This window comes from Chrysemys picta, chromosome 2, assembly GCF_011386835.1.
Source record: "Chrysemys picta bellii isolate R12L10 chromosome 2, ASM1138683v2, whole genome shotgun sequence".
Classification (NCBI taxonomy): Eukaryota; Metazoa; Chordata; order Testudines; family Emydidae; genus Chrysemys; species Chrysemys picta.
The window spans coordinates 150,753,459-150,766,493 of NC_088792.1; the positions used below are offsets into that span (position 1 = coordinate 150,753,459).

At 55.3% G+C, this 13,035-nt stretch overlaps 1 protein-coding gene across 2 annotated transcripts in view; it reads right to left on the bottom strand.

Moving 5' to 3' along the window:
• Nucleotides 1-2,643: 2,643 nt before the first annotated feature.
• Nucleotides 2,644-13,035, bottom strand: part of PROM2 (prominin 2) — a 33,363-nt gene continuing 22,971 nt past the window's right edge. The window contains exons 16-24 of one of the 2 annotated variants that reach the window (XM_024108402.3): nt 12,771-12,842; nt 12,492-12,584; nt 11,815-11,868; nt 8,903-8,983; nt 8,462-8,530; nt 7,080-7,169; nt 5,550-5,656; nt 4,257-4,343; nt 2,644-4,072 (exon numbers count right to left, since the gene is read on the bottom strand). In XM_024108402.3, coding sequence (XP_023964170.2) covers nt 4,280-4,343; nt 5,550-5,656; nt 7,080-7,169; nt 8,462-8,530; nt 8,903-8,983; nt 11,815-11,868; nt 12,492-12,584; nt 12,771-12,842 — 630 coding nt within the window. In that variant the 3' untranslated portion in view covers nt 2,644-4,072; nt 4,257-4,279. The remainder of the gene's footprint in view (nt 4,073-4,256; nt 4,344-5,549; nt 5,657-7,079; nt 7,170-8,461; nt 8,531-8,902; nt 8,984-11,814; nt 11,869-12,491; nt 12,585-12,770; nt 12,843-13,035) is intronic. The other variant, XM_042859288.2, reaches the window with a different exon arrangement.

Sequence of the window (13,035 nt, forward strand, 5' to 3'; positions counted from 1 at the left end):
ACGCTACCAGGGCCCTTTGGCTTTCTTCAAGCATCACAGCTCCCAGGGAATCCACAAAGCCTCAGGGCCAAGTCGCTGCCTTCTCCCTGCACCAGCCTGTCAGGGGCAGTCAGAGGTTAGAGCCGCGGGATGTTAGCGAGAGTCACTGTCCTAGGAGAGTAGGAACAAGACAGGGTGGGGGGTGTCTATCACCAAAGACAAAGGCCCAGGTTCTCAAAGGTATGTAGGCGCCAAACTCCAATGGGCCAACGCTCTTTGCACTGATGCAAAGCCTGAAGACGTCAGTGGTAAGACTTGGTCCCCCGTCCCCTCTACAGCCTCTATTCCTGTACTATCCGAGCACCTCCCAAACATCAGTGTTGGCACAACTGGGACATGGGCAGTCTGGCCTAGCGGGTAGGACCAGGAGTCGGGCTGAATGGTCAGAGCAGGAGCCGGGCCTGGTGGTTGGAACAGGAGCCAGGGCCAGAAACCGTGAGTAAGCCGAAGGTCTGAACCAGAGTTAGGAATTGGGAGTCTAGTCAGAGATCGCAGCTGGAGTCAGGGATCAGGAGTCAAGCCAAGGAACAGAGCCGGGCTCCGAAGCAGGGAACGAGAGCGGGGTCTGTTGTAGCAGCAGGCCGGGTACTGCCAGGTTGCCCAGACAGCTTCCTGGAGCACCCTCCATGGTTAAATAGCATGCTTGGCGCAATCAGAGGCCACGGGGAGGATGGGGGGGCTGCTGATCTGGTTTCCATGGGCGGCACTCAGTCTCCCAGGGTTTACAGAGCATGGATGGTGGCTCTGCTGTGGGTGGAGGTGTGGAAGCATTCATCAAAGCTCTACAGACCTGGGTCCTAGTGCTGGGTATCCTTATAAATGTATTTGTTCTCACCCCCTCTCGAAAGGCAGAGTATGCCACTGGTTCCCATCTGTAATGTGGGGATGTGTCTTCACTGGCTAACTGGCAGCTGGGTTAGCCCAGCCTGGGTGTGAGCTTCCCCCCTGTAAAGCCCTCCCTGCCTGTCTGCATCAGCACATGGCGGGGGGCGTGTCCCAGGGTTCTTTGTGCTGAGACAGGCTAGGATTTTTCCCCCCAATTCCCAATTGTGGGGGAATTTGTCGGTTCACTGGGGACAATTCTGGGAAGGGCGCTGGAGGCCTGGCAGCGCTCAAGTGAGTTTTGCCTGCATCCTCGTTGCAGAGTAGTTATGGGTTCCAGCCAGCGCTCTAACCCATGCTCAAAGCCGGATCGGCTAGCCAGGACTTAAAGCACCTCCAAACCCGAGTCAGACGTACTGTGTGCACAGTAGGGAGTTTGGGCTAAAACCCAGATAAGATCCTGTGACCATCTGAACCTCTATGTTCACCCCTTTTACAAGACTGTGATACATTTTGTATGAAGTATGGCTTGTGAGGTTGAAAACTCGTAATTTGCTGATTATTATTGTCCCGGTAAAATATGTGTGGCAAGTGTATGTAAAATTGTAAGACTCTACTGTGTGATATTACTAAGACAAAATGTCACAAACCAGTTCCCCAGAGACAAAAGGCTAGCCGACGCCTTGGCCAGAAATCAAATGGACCATCACCTGGTTAACCGTTCTTTGGCAGGAAAGAGGGTGTGGGTGAAAGAGCAACATCTTGACAAAGAAACAGCTTGGGGTTCCCGTCTACACAGACTTTCTGTCTCCTCAACTTCAGCTGGAGGTGATTCTCAAAGAAAAGAAAGAATTATAAGAAGGGAGAGAAGATACCCTGAATTATCTCCCCCTTTCTCTCTACCCATAGCATCGGCAACATCTGAAGAACAAGGAAGCAGCACTGGACTGGGGGAGAGATCCTGACTGAAAGAAATTCAGCCAGTAAAATACTGTTGGAACATGGGGGGAGAGAGACTTTGCTTTGAATTCACTTAGCTCATTAAGTTGGCATCTGTTGCATTTTATTTTTATTTTCTTTTAACCAATTCTGACTTTTATGCGTCCTTACTTGCGGTCACTTAAACTCTATCTCTTTGTAGTTAATAATTTTGTTTAATTGTTTTATCTAAACCAGTGTTTGGGAAACGCCATTTGGGAGAACAGAATGTGTTTGAATTTGAAATGACAGACTTTATATGAGCTTGTATTGTCCAGGAGGGAGCTGGGCAGTACAAGACAAACATTTCTGCGGGAAAGTCCAGGACTGGGAATTTGCTGGTGTTGCTCTGCAGTGTAATTCATGAGTCGCTGCCCATATTGCTCAGACTCTATGACTAGGAGTAACTTACATGCTGGAGGCTGTGTATGGGCAGACCAGGAGTGGTAACTCTCACAGCAAAGCTGTATAAAAGGGTGGAGAACTGAGGGGTCCAGATTGTACCCTGGGTAATGTCACAGATCCTGGGCTAACTGTGCAGTAAAGACATATCCGAGAGGTTAAGTCAGTTGCCCAAGGTCACACACAGAGCCTAGACCAGAGCAGGACATTTGTAGGCTTTCCCCAGTCCCAGGCTAGCCTTCCTCTCCAGCCTGGCCCTCTGACACGGATCCACAAGGACGGATACCTTGGGAATGCACTGTTTCGAGAAAACAGAGAGGATTTATCCCACCCACCACTGATCCTCACCCATCCCTCCCCTCCAGAACAGAGCGCCAGAATGGATGCACAAAGCAGTCATGGTTAGAAAAGGGGCCAGTGCTTTAATGGCATCAGCATCCTCCAGCACTGACACCCCTTTGTACCCTAAATCCCAATGCCGGGGCTTTCCAGGATGGGTTAAAATACAACAGGGCCTTGGTAGCCTGCCCTTTGGCAGAAAAGTCCAGAGAAGCATGAGGACCCATCTTCACCCCAGAGGGAGCCAGACCAGTTTCCTTTAGGTGCCTAGAGTTGGGGACAGAAGGGGCGATCTCCCAGCTGGGGGTCGAATTTAGACCCGTGTCCTCTCCTCTGGCAGCAGGAGTCCTGCACCACCTGGAGGAGTCCCCAAAGACCCAGGTAGGTTTTCACCCAAGCAGCAGTGACAGGACATTCTGTGAGCTTGGTGCTCCAGAGCCGGGCAGGGACAGCAGACATAGAAGCAAGAGTCCCAGCGAGAGCCCTGACCTGGGAAGCAGAGACGAGCCCCAGCTGCAAAACTGAGATCTGGACTTCACATCCCCCCTCACCCCATCTCCTGGGATCTTTGGAGCGGAGGTTTGTGTGTGGCCCATTAGCGAGCCAATGACCAGGGTGCCGGGTTCAGATCCAGATCTGGGTTTTGGCCGCACTGGAGAGCGTTTGGCTCTGGGGAGCTGGTCCAGGCTCTAAGGGGAAGAGCCCTGACCAGTCATCAGGTCGTATATGCATCCTCTTAACCTGAATGAGTGAGAGCCCTGTCTGAGCACGGTGGATTTAGCATTGCAGCCTAGTGCGTGTGTGTTTGCAGAAGGCCAGGGAGGAAGATGAGCGAGCAGGCAGGCTCACTCACAGATCCTAAGAAAAACTTGCTGGAACCATGAAGCAGCCTGAAGCCGGGAGGACACCGCAGACATGAATTAATCCGAGAGGTAACATGGGCATCGGTAGGTTTTAATGGCTCCCCTTTGGGATGGCTGGAGACGTCGAACCCTGGAGGGATGCTGCTATGCGGCAGGAATTTTCCCTTCTGCCTTGCTGTGCTGTGCAAATCCACTGGCGCTGCAGTGAGTGGGGGTCACTAGAGCGGGGTGCTGGGAGAAAGAGCTGAGGAGTGGGGTCATTGCAGGAGTCTCCTCCAGCAGCTCAGAAGCAACATGGGGAAGGTGAGGCAGAGTGGAAGGGAAGTGTCTCTGGTGGGGGTGGTTCTGGCACTGGGAGGGATCCAGGCAGTTTCCTCAGGAGACCTACAAGTGAAAGGACTCATTAGCAGTTACCTGGGGAGATATGAACAGACTGGACCCCCCCCAGAACACTTGTGATGGAAACCTATGGGAGAACTCGGGGGGGCAGCTTTGACTCAGGGGTGTGGGCGACCTTCAGAAATATTTGCAACATGGCAGCTTGGTATCCACAAAGAGTCCCATGGCACTGAGGTATAGGATCCCCAAGAGAAACCTTGGTTCAGGGGTCCAGGAGCTCTGAAGAGGACCTGCAAAAGAGAGGTCCAAGAATGTCCATCCCCAGGTGACATCAAGGTCCCAGAGCCCACCTAGAGCTTGCCTGGGACCAGTGGTCTGTAGTCCCAGGACTCCTGGGGAGCCCCAGGACTCTCAGATTCAGGTGTCCTCCACCACAGAGATATGAGTTCCCAGATTAATTAGTTTCCCCCTTACCTGGAGATGCCGGAGACCCCTTCCTATAGCTTGAGAGCTGTAACGCGGGGGATGTGGAAAGGATAGGTCTCCTCTGAGGCAGTAGAGCTGCAGGTGGTGGGGAAGAAAAGGAGAGAGCATAAGGGAGAAGCCAATATTATCTCTGTTGTCACCTTGCAGCCAGTTAAACACCTGCCAGGCTCTGCCCCAGAGGAGGCTGCATTACTCTGGTGGGTAAAATGACCCTCTCTTTGTAGAGGATTCAGGGGCCATAAGAACATACAGTAACGAGGGGCACATGGGAGAATTCAGTGAGCTGAGCTTGGCTAGGCCTGGGGCAGGCTGTGGTTCAGGGTGGTAGTTACCCGTTTGTCCTTAATCTACCTCTGAATTATGCACTGCAATTCCTGGATCTATCCCGGCCTCTCAGGGAACTGAGCCCTGGGCAGAAGAGCTGACAGAGCCATGTGCCAGTTACCTAACCCCTGTGTGCAATGGGCATAGACCACATGCAGGTTCACCCTACATGTACGGGGACGAGGGCCCCAGGCATGTTTGAGGGGGAGCCTTCAAGGGCAGCAGGATGGAGTGTTGGGGGGGGAGTTAACCCTTTCTGTTCTCCAGGGCCAACACTCCAAAGGTGGCTGCACATAAGAACAGGAAATAAGTGCCCCCTGCAGGCTGCATCAAGCGCTGTCACGGCATTCTGCAAACAGGTAAAGCTCTGAGTATGCGCAAGATCTTGGACTCTGTGTCCAAGGATTCAGGGAGCGTACAAAGGGGGACAAGATCCAAGGGATAAGAGATCCGCCCACTGGATGGATCTGTCCAATGGGCTTACTGGACACAGGACTGCAGGAATCAGAGATCCATCCAGGACTGGATCAAAAGCAAATGGAACTTTATCCATCTCCCTCTTCGCTTCCTCGACCCCTGATTGTGGCCCTTCGCCTCAGTCCATCCAACCTATAGGTAAATACCCCTGTATCGAGGTGCTGCTGGGCTCCTGCTGAACGTCTACATGGAGAGACACCAGAGGACCCTAGGTGGGCATGTGCCCAGGGTTGCCACAGCTGGGCCTATTGATGGGGCATTTGTGGGGGTGGCTCAAATGGGGTCCCTCCAGGAGTACGTCTACACAGCAGCCAGGAGTTGTGATTCCCAGCTAGTGCCCGTACGTCTCCTCCAGCTGGGAACGACACCCGCCAGCTGCTGCTTGGTGCGTTCCCCTTTCCTGTGGGTCCCTTGCTGTCATGGCATGGAGAGGATGCGGGCGGAGCACAGGTCCCAGCACCTGCGGCGCCTGCCACTTACATTAACCGGTTCCTGATGGGGCGGAAGTGCTTGGTAAGTTTGATGGCGAAGATGATGCTGGGGATGAGGAAGAAGGTGCAGCAGCCCAGGCTGAACCAGAAGGCGTTCTGGAAGGACACAACAAACACCCTGATCAGCTCCATTGGGTGGGGCATGGGGGGAGAGAGTGGGGGAGCTGGCCCCTTGGTTACTCTGGATACAGATGGAAGCTGGTTGGACAGAGAGCCTCTAACCCTTTGCTCAGGGGCCAGTTTCTGGGCCTGATGAAGTCAATGGGAGTTTGGTCACTGCCCCGATGCTATTAGCTTCTGGCCTGCAGTCGTCACCTTACTCCATAGAGGGACTGCAAGAGGCCTGCCCCGTGGGCTCCTAACTCCTAATCAGAGGGATTCTCTGGCTGGTAGTACGGAGCCTACGACACACAGTGGAATAGCTCCGATACCATCCAGCAGAGGGCAGTGGCATGAATGTGCTCGCACACACAGTGCGTGCCGAGATTTATCGTAGATGGTCCCCCTCCTGCTGCCAGATCAGGGAACTTGGAAATCCTGCCATGCAACGAACCTTTGGGCAGCCCTGCTGAGGAGGAGAGCACCCTGCATGGTACATAGATGCCCCCAAGCTGGCTGCTTTCATCCGGCGCTGGCCCATCTCAGCAAAGGCTGCGTCTTCCCCGGGGCAACTTAGGCTGCTCAGACAAGATTAGGCAGCCTCATTTATCCCCTCTCTGCATCTATTGGCTCTGGCAGCACCATGACCAGGCAAGGAGATAGAGGGAGACGGGGTCCCAGGAGACAGGGTGGGGTGAAGGGGCTGATTCCAGTTAGTAACAGCTGTGGGGGACACGGTGTGAGAGGTCAGTCAGGGTGGAGCCTGCGTCTCCTGACATCAACAGGAGCGGATCTGGCTTATGCCAGGACCGAGATGGTCGCAGCAAGAACCGCGCTGGCTCCCGGGCTGCATCTCATTTCCTGTTTGATTCACATCCCTTTGGTGGACACAGCATGGCCTAGTGGGTCGGGCGCTGGATTAGGTGTCGGGAGACCCGGGTGCTCTCCCTCAATCTGTCAGTGACCTCTGGCAACCCACTGTCTGTGCCTCAGTTTCCCCTCCCACCCCATGTCTATTTAGACTGTGAGCTCTAGGGGCAGGGACTGTCTTACTATGTATCTGTGCAGCCTGTCGCACAGTGAGGCCCCAATTTCATGGCACACCTATAATACCTATAAAATAATAGACCCCCCACAACTGCCCCTTTGCACAGAAATTGCTCACTGAGATGGCCTGCAGCTGCTGGGAGTGCCTCTGCTCTCCCCCATGCTCTCGATGCCGGGGTGATGGGAGTGGAGACTGGGCATCACTCAGTGCCTGGGGATGGGAGGGCTCTGAGACAGACCAGCTAGTGCTGTCTCCATGGTGCCTGAGAGCTGCCCACTCAACCCTGGCCGGGAACAGATTCCCCGGGGCAGGGAGGAATGGGGGCTAAAGCCCAAGGCAGAGGCAGGGAGTGGAAGGTCCTGCTGTCCTTACCCAGGGCTCAGCAATGCGGTCGCACAGGATCACCCGGCCGTTATCCAGCGCCGTGGCGAGGGGCTGGCAGGAAGCCACGTCCTCAGTCAGCTGGAGCAAAAGAGGAGACAGCGAGTTATCCAGGCAGTGACCTGGGTGGAGGCTGACACAGTCACAAACCCAGTTATGCTCAGCTACCCAATCAGCTGACCTTTGCCTTTGCTGGCCAGCTCTGCTACACTCTCAGGGCTGGGTTCTCCGCAGAGCTGGGCGTGGCAGGTGCTGAGCTGGCCGGAGGTGTGACAGTGGGAGCCAAGACCTTGACGGGGTTCACTCAGGTTCACAGCTGGCCTCCATCACCCTAATCTCTGAGCACTCGTCAAGGACCTGGAGGTCCATCCCCACTGTGGGAGATGTTTTGTGGGGAAGCAGTGGAGAGGGCACCAGAGAGGAATGGAGAAGGCAATTTCCAGCTCTGCCACTACTGTGCTGGGTAATCTCAGGCGAGTCATTGTGTTCCCCGTGCCTCAGTTTCCCCTGCTGTAATGGGGGGTAAAGACACGGCCGTCCTTTGTAAAATGCTTTGAGATCTATGGATAAAAAGTACTGGGAAAGAGCTTGGGATTGTTATCTCTATTTCAAATCAGAGGAAACCGAGGCACAGAGCAACAACAAACAGCTTGTTCATGGTCACACAGGGAGGCTGTGTCAGGAATCGAACCCACACCTCGGGCCAGCCCTTTAACCACAAGACCATCCCATGGGGTACTTGCATAGCTGCCCCGCTCGGTTACATGCTGCCTGGTAGCATTGGTGGGAGCTTCAAACTAAGAATGCCCTCGGGGAGAATGCTCTTTACCGGCTCCTTCTCTATCGTACCGAACATCACTGTCTTCATTGTCCAGGCCCTTTGTGACCAATCTCTGCCCTATCACCTCTCATTCGCTATTCACTCTGGGCAGGCGCTCCCTGGATTCATCCACAAAAGTCACTCACCAGCCTCCTTCAAAGCCCTCCTTCAACCTCTCCTTTGCCTTGATGCCTACAAGAAACTTGCCACCAGTTAGGCTGAGACCCCAGCTGCCTGCCTCCATCTGCTGTCTCTTGTTGTATGGGGGGCTCCACTGAATTCTTCCCCCAACCTCGCTGCCACCTCCCGGGAACATGGATTTCCGGAGAACACCTCCCATCACTGCTTTAAGTGTCTACCCTGAGTGCAGCTGCAGCGTTTCAAGTGAAGACAGCCTTAGATTGTCACCTCTTTGTTCTGTGTCTGTACAGCGCCTAGCACAATGGGCTCCTGGTCCAGGAGTGGGGCACCGACCCGCAACAGTAATACAAATAAATCACAACCGCAGCAACCCCTGCTCTGACGGGGCTCCTCTGCTGATGTTAGCACCTACCGTGCGTCTCACCCAGTTTAGGTACTGCGAGAAATAGCCCAGTTCTTTCTTTGTGAAGCAGCCGATCTCCTGCAGGAACAGAAGGCAGCCTGAAGGACACACACTGGCTTCCAAAGGGCTCGCGAGGAATTCAGTGCCCCAGTGCGCAGTCTGGCCCAGAGTAGGCTCACACAGGCTTTGGGTTTGCTGGCTGGATCTCCAGCTACCCAGGATCTGCCCCAGTGTAGGTCATGCTGCCTCTGGGTTTGCAGTCCCAGGTGCCCCAGCAAGCGTTGGGTTTGTAGGCAGGTCCCATGGAGCTGGTTATCAAGCAGGAGTCCCATCCCCCGCAAGGGTCTCAATGCTGCTATGCAGCCATCTCTGCGGTTTCCTCCAAGTGATTGCTGTGCCCCAGCTCTGCCCTTCAATGCCCTGTGGGGCTAAGGTCCCCCCCTTACTCACGTGTCTCAGGAGCCGCTGCGCCTGCATCGGGAGCATGGTCTCGACTAGGGCGATCTCAGCCATCGTCCGTTTCAAGAGGGGCTGGTGGGAGAGCGGGGTTGGGAGGAGAGAGGCACCTTAGAGGGCACTGGAGAGCTGAATGGTGCTATGAATCATGGGGAGGGAGAGAGATTGACCACTGAGATGGGGAATTCTGGGAGCGGGAGTTCTAATTAAGGATGGAGCTGTAGGCTTATCATGCAGCAGCATGCGTACATGAGCATTAACTCACTGATCCTCACACCAGCCATGGGAAGGAGGTAAATGTCCCTATCCCCATGTAACAGGTGGGGAAACTGATGCACACGGGGGGCAGGGTGGAACTTGCCCAGGATCACCGAGGGGGTTGGAGGTAGGACTAGGACACAGGAATTCCTGGCTTCTGACACCAAGCTCAGACTGCTACATCATACTTAGCTAGGAATGTATCTAGGTTCTTCTATGGCGCCCATCTCCCTGGTATCTGAACACCTCCTAGTGTTTATAAAGTGTGCCCAGAATCCACTGGGCAGGGTGTGACACACATCCTCTTCCACACTGGGGTGGGGGATCGATCTAGGAAACGCAACTTCAGCTACGAGAAAAGCGTAGCTGAAGTCGATGTTTCCTAGATTGAACTAAGTTTACTTACTGCGGGTCCACGCGGCGCAGGCAAGCTCCCCCATAGACAGCGCTTCCTCCTCTCGGCGAGCAGGAGTTCCGCAGTCGACAGGGGAGCACTTCTGGGATCGATTTATCGCGTCCAGATGAGACGCGATAAATCGATCCCAGAAGATCGATCTCTACCCGCCGAATCGGGCGGGTAGTGTGGACCTACCCTGTTGTGTGTCAGCCACGGGGAACGTGAGCCTGTTACTGTTCATGGCTACAGAAAAGCCTGACTCTTCAGCTTGGGTTGGGGGGAGGGAGCAGGCCTTGGCTTGATTTTTGGTGTTGTTCAAGGTGGTGCTCACAGAGATATCTTTAGCTATCTCTTCTGCAAGCAGCGGGGGATGGGACTGTCTCCAGTCTTTGGTTGGGAAGGAGTCACTCTGGTCATAGAAGTGGGTTTTGCATCTAGCTTTGGAGGCACTAGTGAGAGTCTGTGTTGTTGATCTCCTCCAGAACTTCCATCTCAGAAGCTCCCTCCTCCTGCACAATGAGGTCTCACCCTGGAGGTCGAACAGATCTGTCTGGGAGGTCAGGGTCAGAGAGGGTGAGATGGTCCCTCAGGCCAGTCCCAGCATTGGCTTGGAAGGGGAAGAGCAAAGCTTTGAGTTTGATCTGGTGTCCAAGGGGAAGCCAATAAGGTGCTGGGCTCTGGCCGGCCTGTGCCGCTGGGGAGACGGGCTGACAGACGTCTCTTTCTGGCAGCCGAAGCATCGCAATGTGGATTTGCCGTGGAGGCTGGGAGGCAGTGAGCATTGTGGGGAACTGACTGAAGGTGGAAGGTTCTTTCTTCTGTCATTATACGACAAAATCAGCTGGCTCCTCGTGTGGCTGCTGAGCATGTACCGTAGGGTTAACCCCACGAAACGCCCACCTGGCCCAAGCCACCCTCCGAGTGACAGGGGCTGCGGACGAGCGGCTATCAGGATGGAGAATCGCTTTACTCTCCGGCCGTCGCCGTGACCCCGGTAGGGTGAGAACCTGAGACTATCCCATCCCTGCTGGGTTCCTTGCACCTTCTACTGACGCAGGTGGTGCTGGCCATTGCCAGAGATGGGAGTCTGGGCAGGATGGACCTTGGGTCTGATCCAGTGTGACTGGCTTCATATGCCTAAGCAGTATTATTATTACTGAGCCTTGATTGATAGGTCAGGGCTGGGGAACAATGTGTGGGTGGAGCCCAGGACTGAATAAACCCTGAGGGAGGAAATGTAGTGGTAGCCTTATTGGTACCTGGATATTAGAGAGAAAAAGTGGGGGAGGTGATATCTTTTATTGGACCGACGTCTGTTGGTGAGAGAGACAAGCCTTCGAGCCACACGGAGCTCCTCTTTAGGTAGGACTGCATGGCTCAAAAGCTCGTCTCTCTCACCAACAGACGTCGGTCCATTAAGAGATGTGACCTCGCCCACCTTGTCCCTGAGGGATGGAGTTTTCTAAAGCGCCTAAATGACTTGGGAGCCCAACTCAAGGGGACTGAATTCTCTCCGCTCCCCGGAAGGAGGTGGTCCCTGGCAGTCAGGAGCAGGGAGCAGGGTAGAGGGAAAACCCGGCTTAGGTGAACATAGAGATTAGAAGGCAAATGTCCTTCTCTCCAAGGGCTCTGATTGAGGAAGATTCGTAGAACAAGGAGACACACACACTCATGGGAAGGGGACACAGAAAGAGGAAGAACGTGTCCTGCCCAAGAGTGGGTCACCTCACAAGAGTAGGGTCCCTTCAGACCAGGGTGGGAGTCAATGGAGGAAGCTCATTTTAGAATGAATGACCACAGGGACTGAATTCCCCTCTCACCCCAAGAAAAGGGGGGGTCCCTGCAGGTCAGGGTTGAGCCCTGGATGATGTCCATGAAAAGCGGAGAGCGCCTGTGGGGTATTTCACACACACGCCCAGGCTGTTGGGTTGCCCCTCTGAAGGTGCCTTACCTTTGCGCCACGGGGTTGGGAGCTCCTGGCCATGAAATCACCGCTTGCTCCCCATCTCCCTACAGCAGCGGTAAAGTCCCTGGTTTCCGCTGGGAATGGAGCACCGAGGCCTTGCTCCTTATGGTCACTACAGGGCCCGGCAGGGAGTTTTGTGCCTGTAACCCCCAGGACCTGGGGCCACCACTGCCCACCCCCTTAACTCCGAGGACCTGGGGCCACCCACCTGCCCACCACTGCCCACCCCATTCCCTCTCCCAGTGGCCATTCCATCAGATGGACGGTCTCCCCTGGCAACCGTACCTGTTGGTGGGGTGCCATGGCAGATAAGAACTGCACGCTCTCATTCAGCTTCACCTGCAAGGCAAAGGGAGGCTCAGATGCGTCCCCTCCACTTCAAGGTTGGGGGGCCGCAGCCTGGAACCCAATGGCCTTCTTTGAAGGCAAAGGGCGGATGGGAGGAGAGCAGCCTTCCTTCCCCACCTCCAACCCAGAGGCCTCAGCCCCGACCCTGCCCCGGGGGGTTTGCTTTTCATGGCCATTCCCTCTGTGAGCTCTCAGCAGTGGCTGCCCGGTTGTGTGGGCAGGTTTTGCTTCCCCTGACTGGGAAGAACTGGACCAACGCCAGCAGCCCACTGGGCACAGCTGGCAGACACCACGCCCCCCCCTTTTCAGTCACCGCTTCCACCCCCACCCCATCTACAATGTGGAATCCAGGAATCTTCCCTCCACCTTTCCCCTATGCCGGCAAGTCTGGGATTCACACCCCTGGGGGTCTGTCATACAGCCCCCAGTCCCTCCCCACATGAATGACACACCCCCATGGAGGCTTCCCATGATGCTCTGTGCCCTTCCCAAGTGCCATGCTACTGGGGCTAGGCCTGAGCCATGACATCTGCACCCCAAAGCTCCTGAGCCAAGGACGGAGTCCGGCCCTGGCCCGGCCTGGAGATGACCGCTGCTCGGTCCGTCACACTCACCACAAGGGCCTCCTGGGTGAGCACGGTGGCATTCTGGATTTTCCACAGGGCCTGGGACTCATTGGCCAGCCATCCTGCTATTGTGATGTTGTTCTGTGGGGGACAGCAGGGAGACCAGAGTCACTGATGGCTTTCCTGGTCAGCTGGGAAGCACGGGAGCCCTTGGCAGGGGGGAGAGAGGTGGCATTGCTGGGCAGCAGGAGGCAAAGCACATGCATCTCCCCTCCCCGCCCCTGGGGATCACCCCTTCCTTTCCCTCCAGGTCGACTCTGCACTCACCTGAATTTTTCGGAGGCCCTCGAGGTCCCTGGCTAGATCTTCCAGGCTCGTCCTCACCACAGGGTTCTGCATCTGGAGAAAGGAGCCAGCCGCATGAACAACCCCATGTCAGCCAAGGGTCCCAAAGTGCGGGGCACACTTTACGAATGCTCCCTGAGCACCAGCGATGAGCCTCCAGCCTGCACATTACCCTGATCTCAGCTACAGCCGTGCCGCCCCACGGCCTTCAATGCTCAGGGTAACACGGGGCAGAACGTGGGCCGAG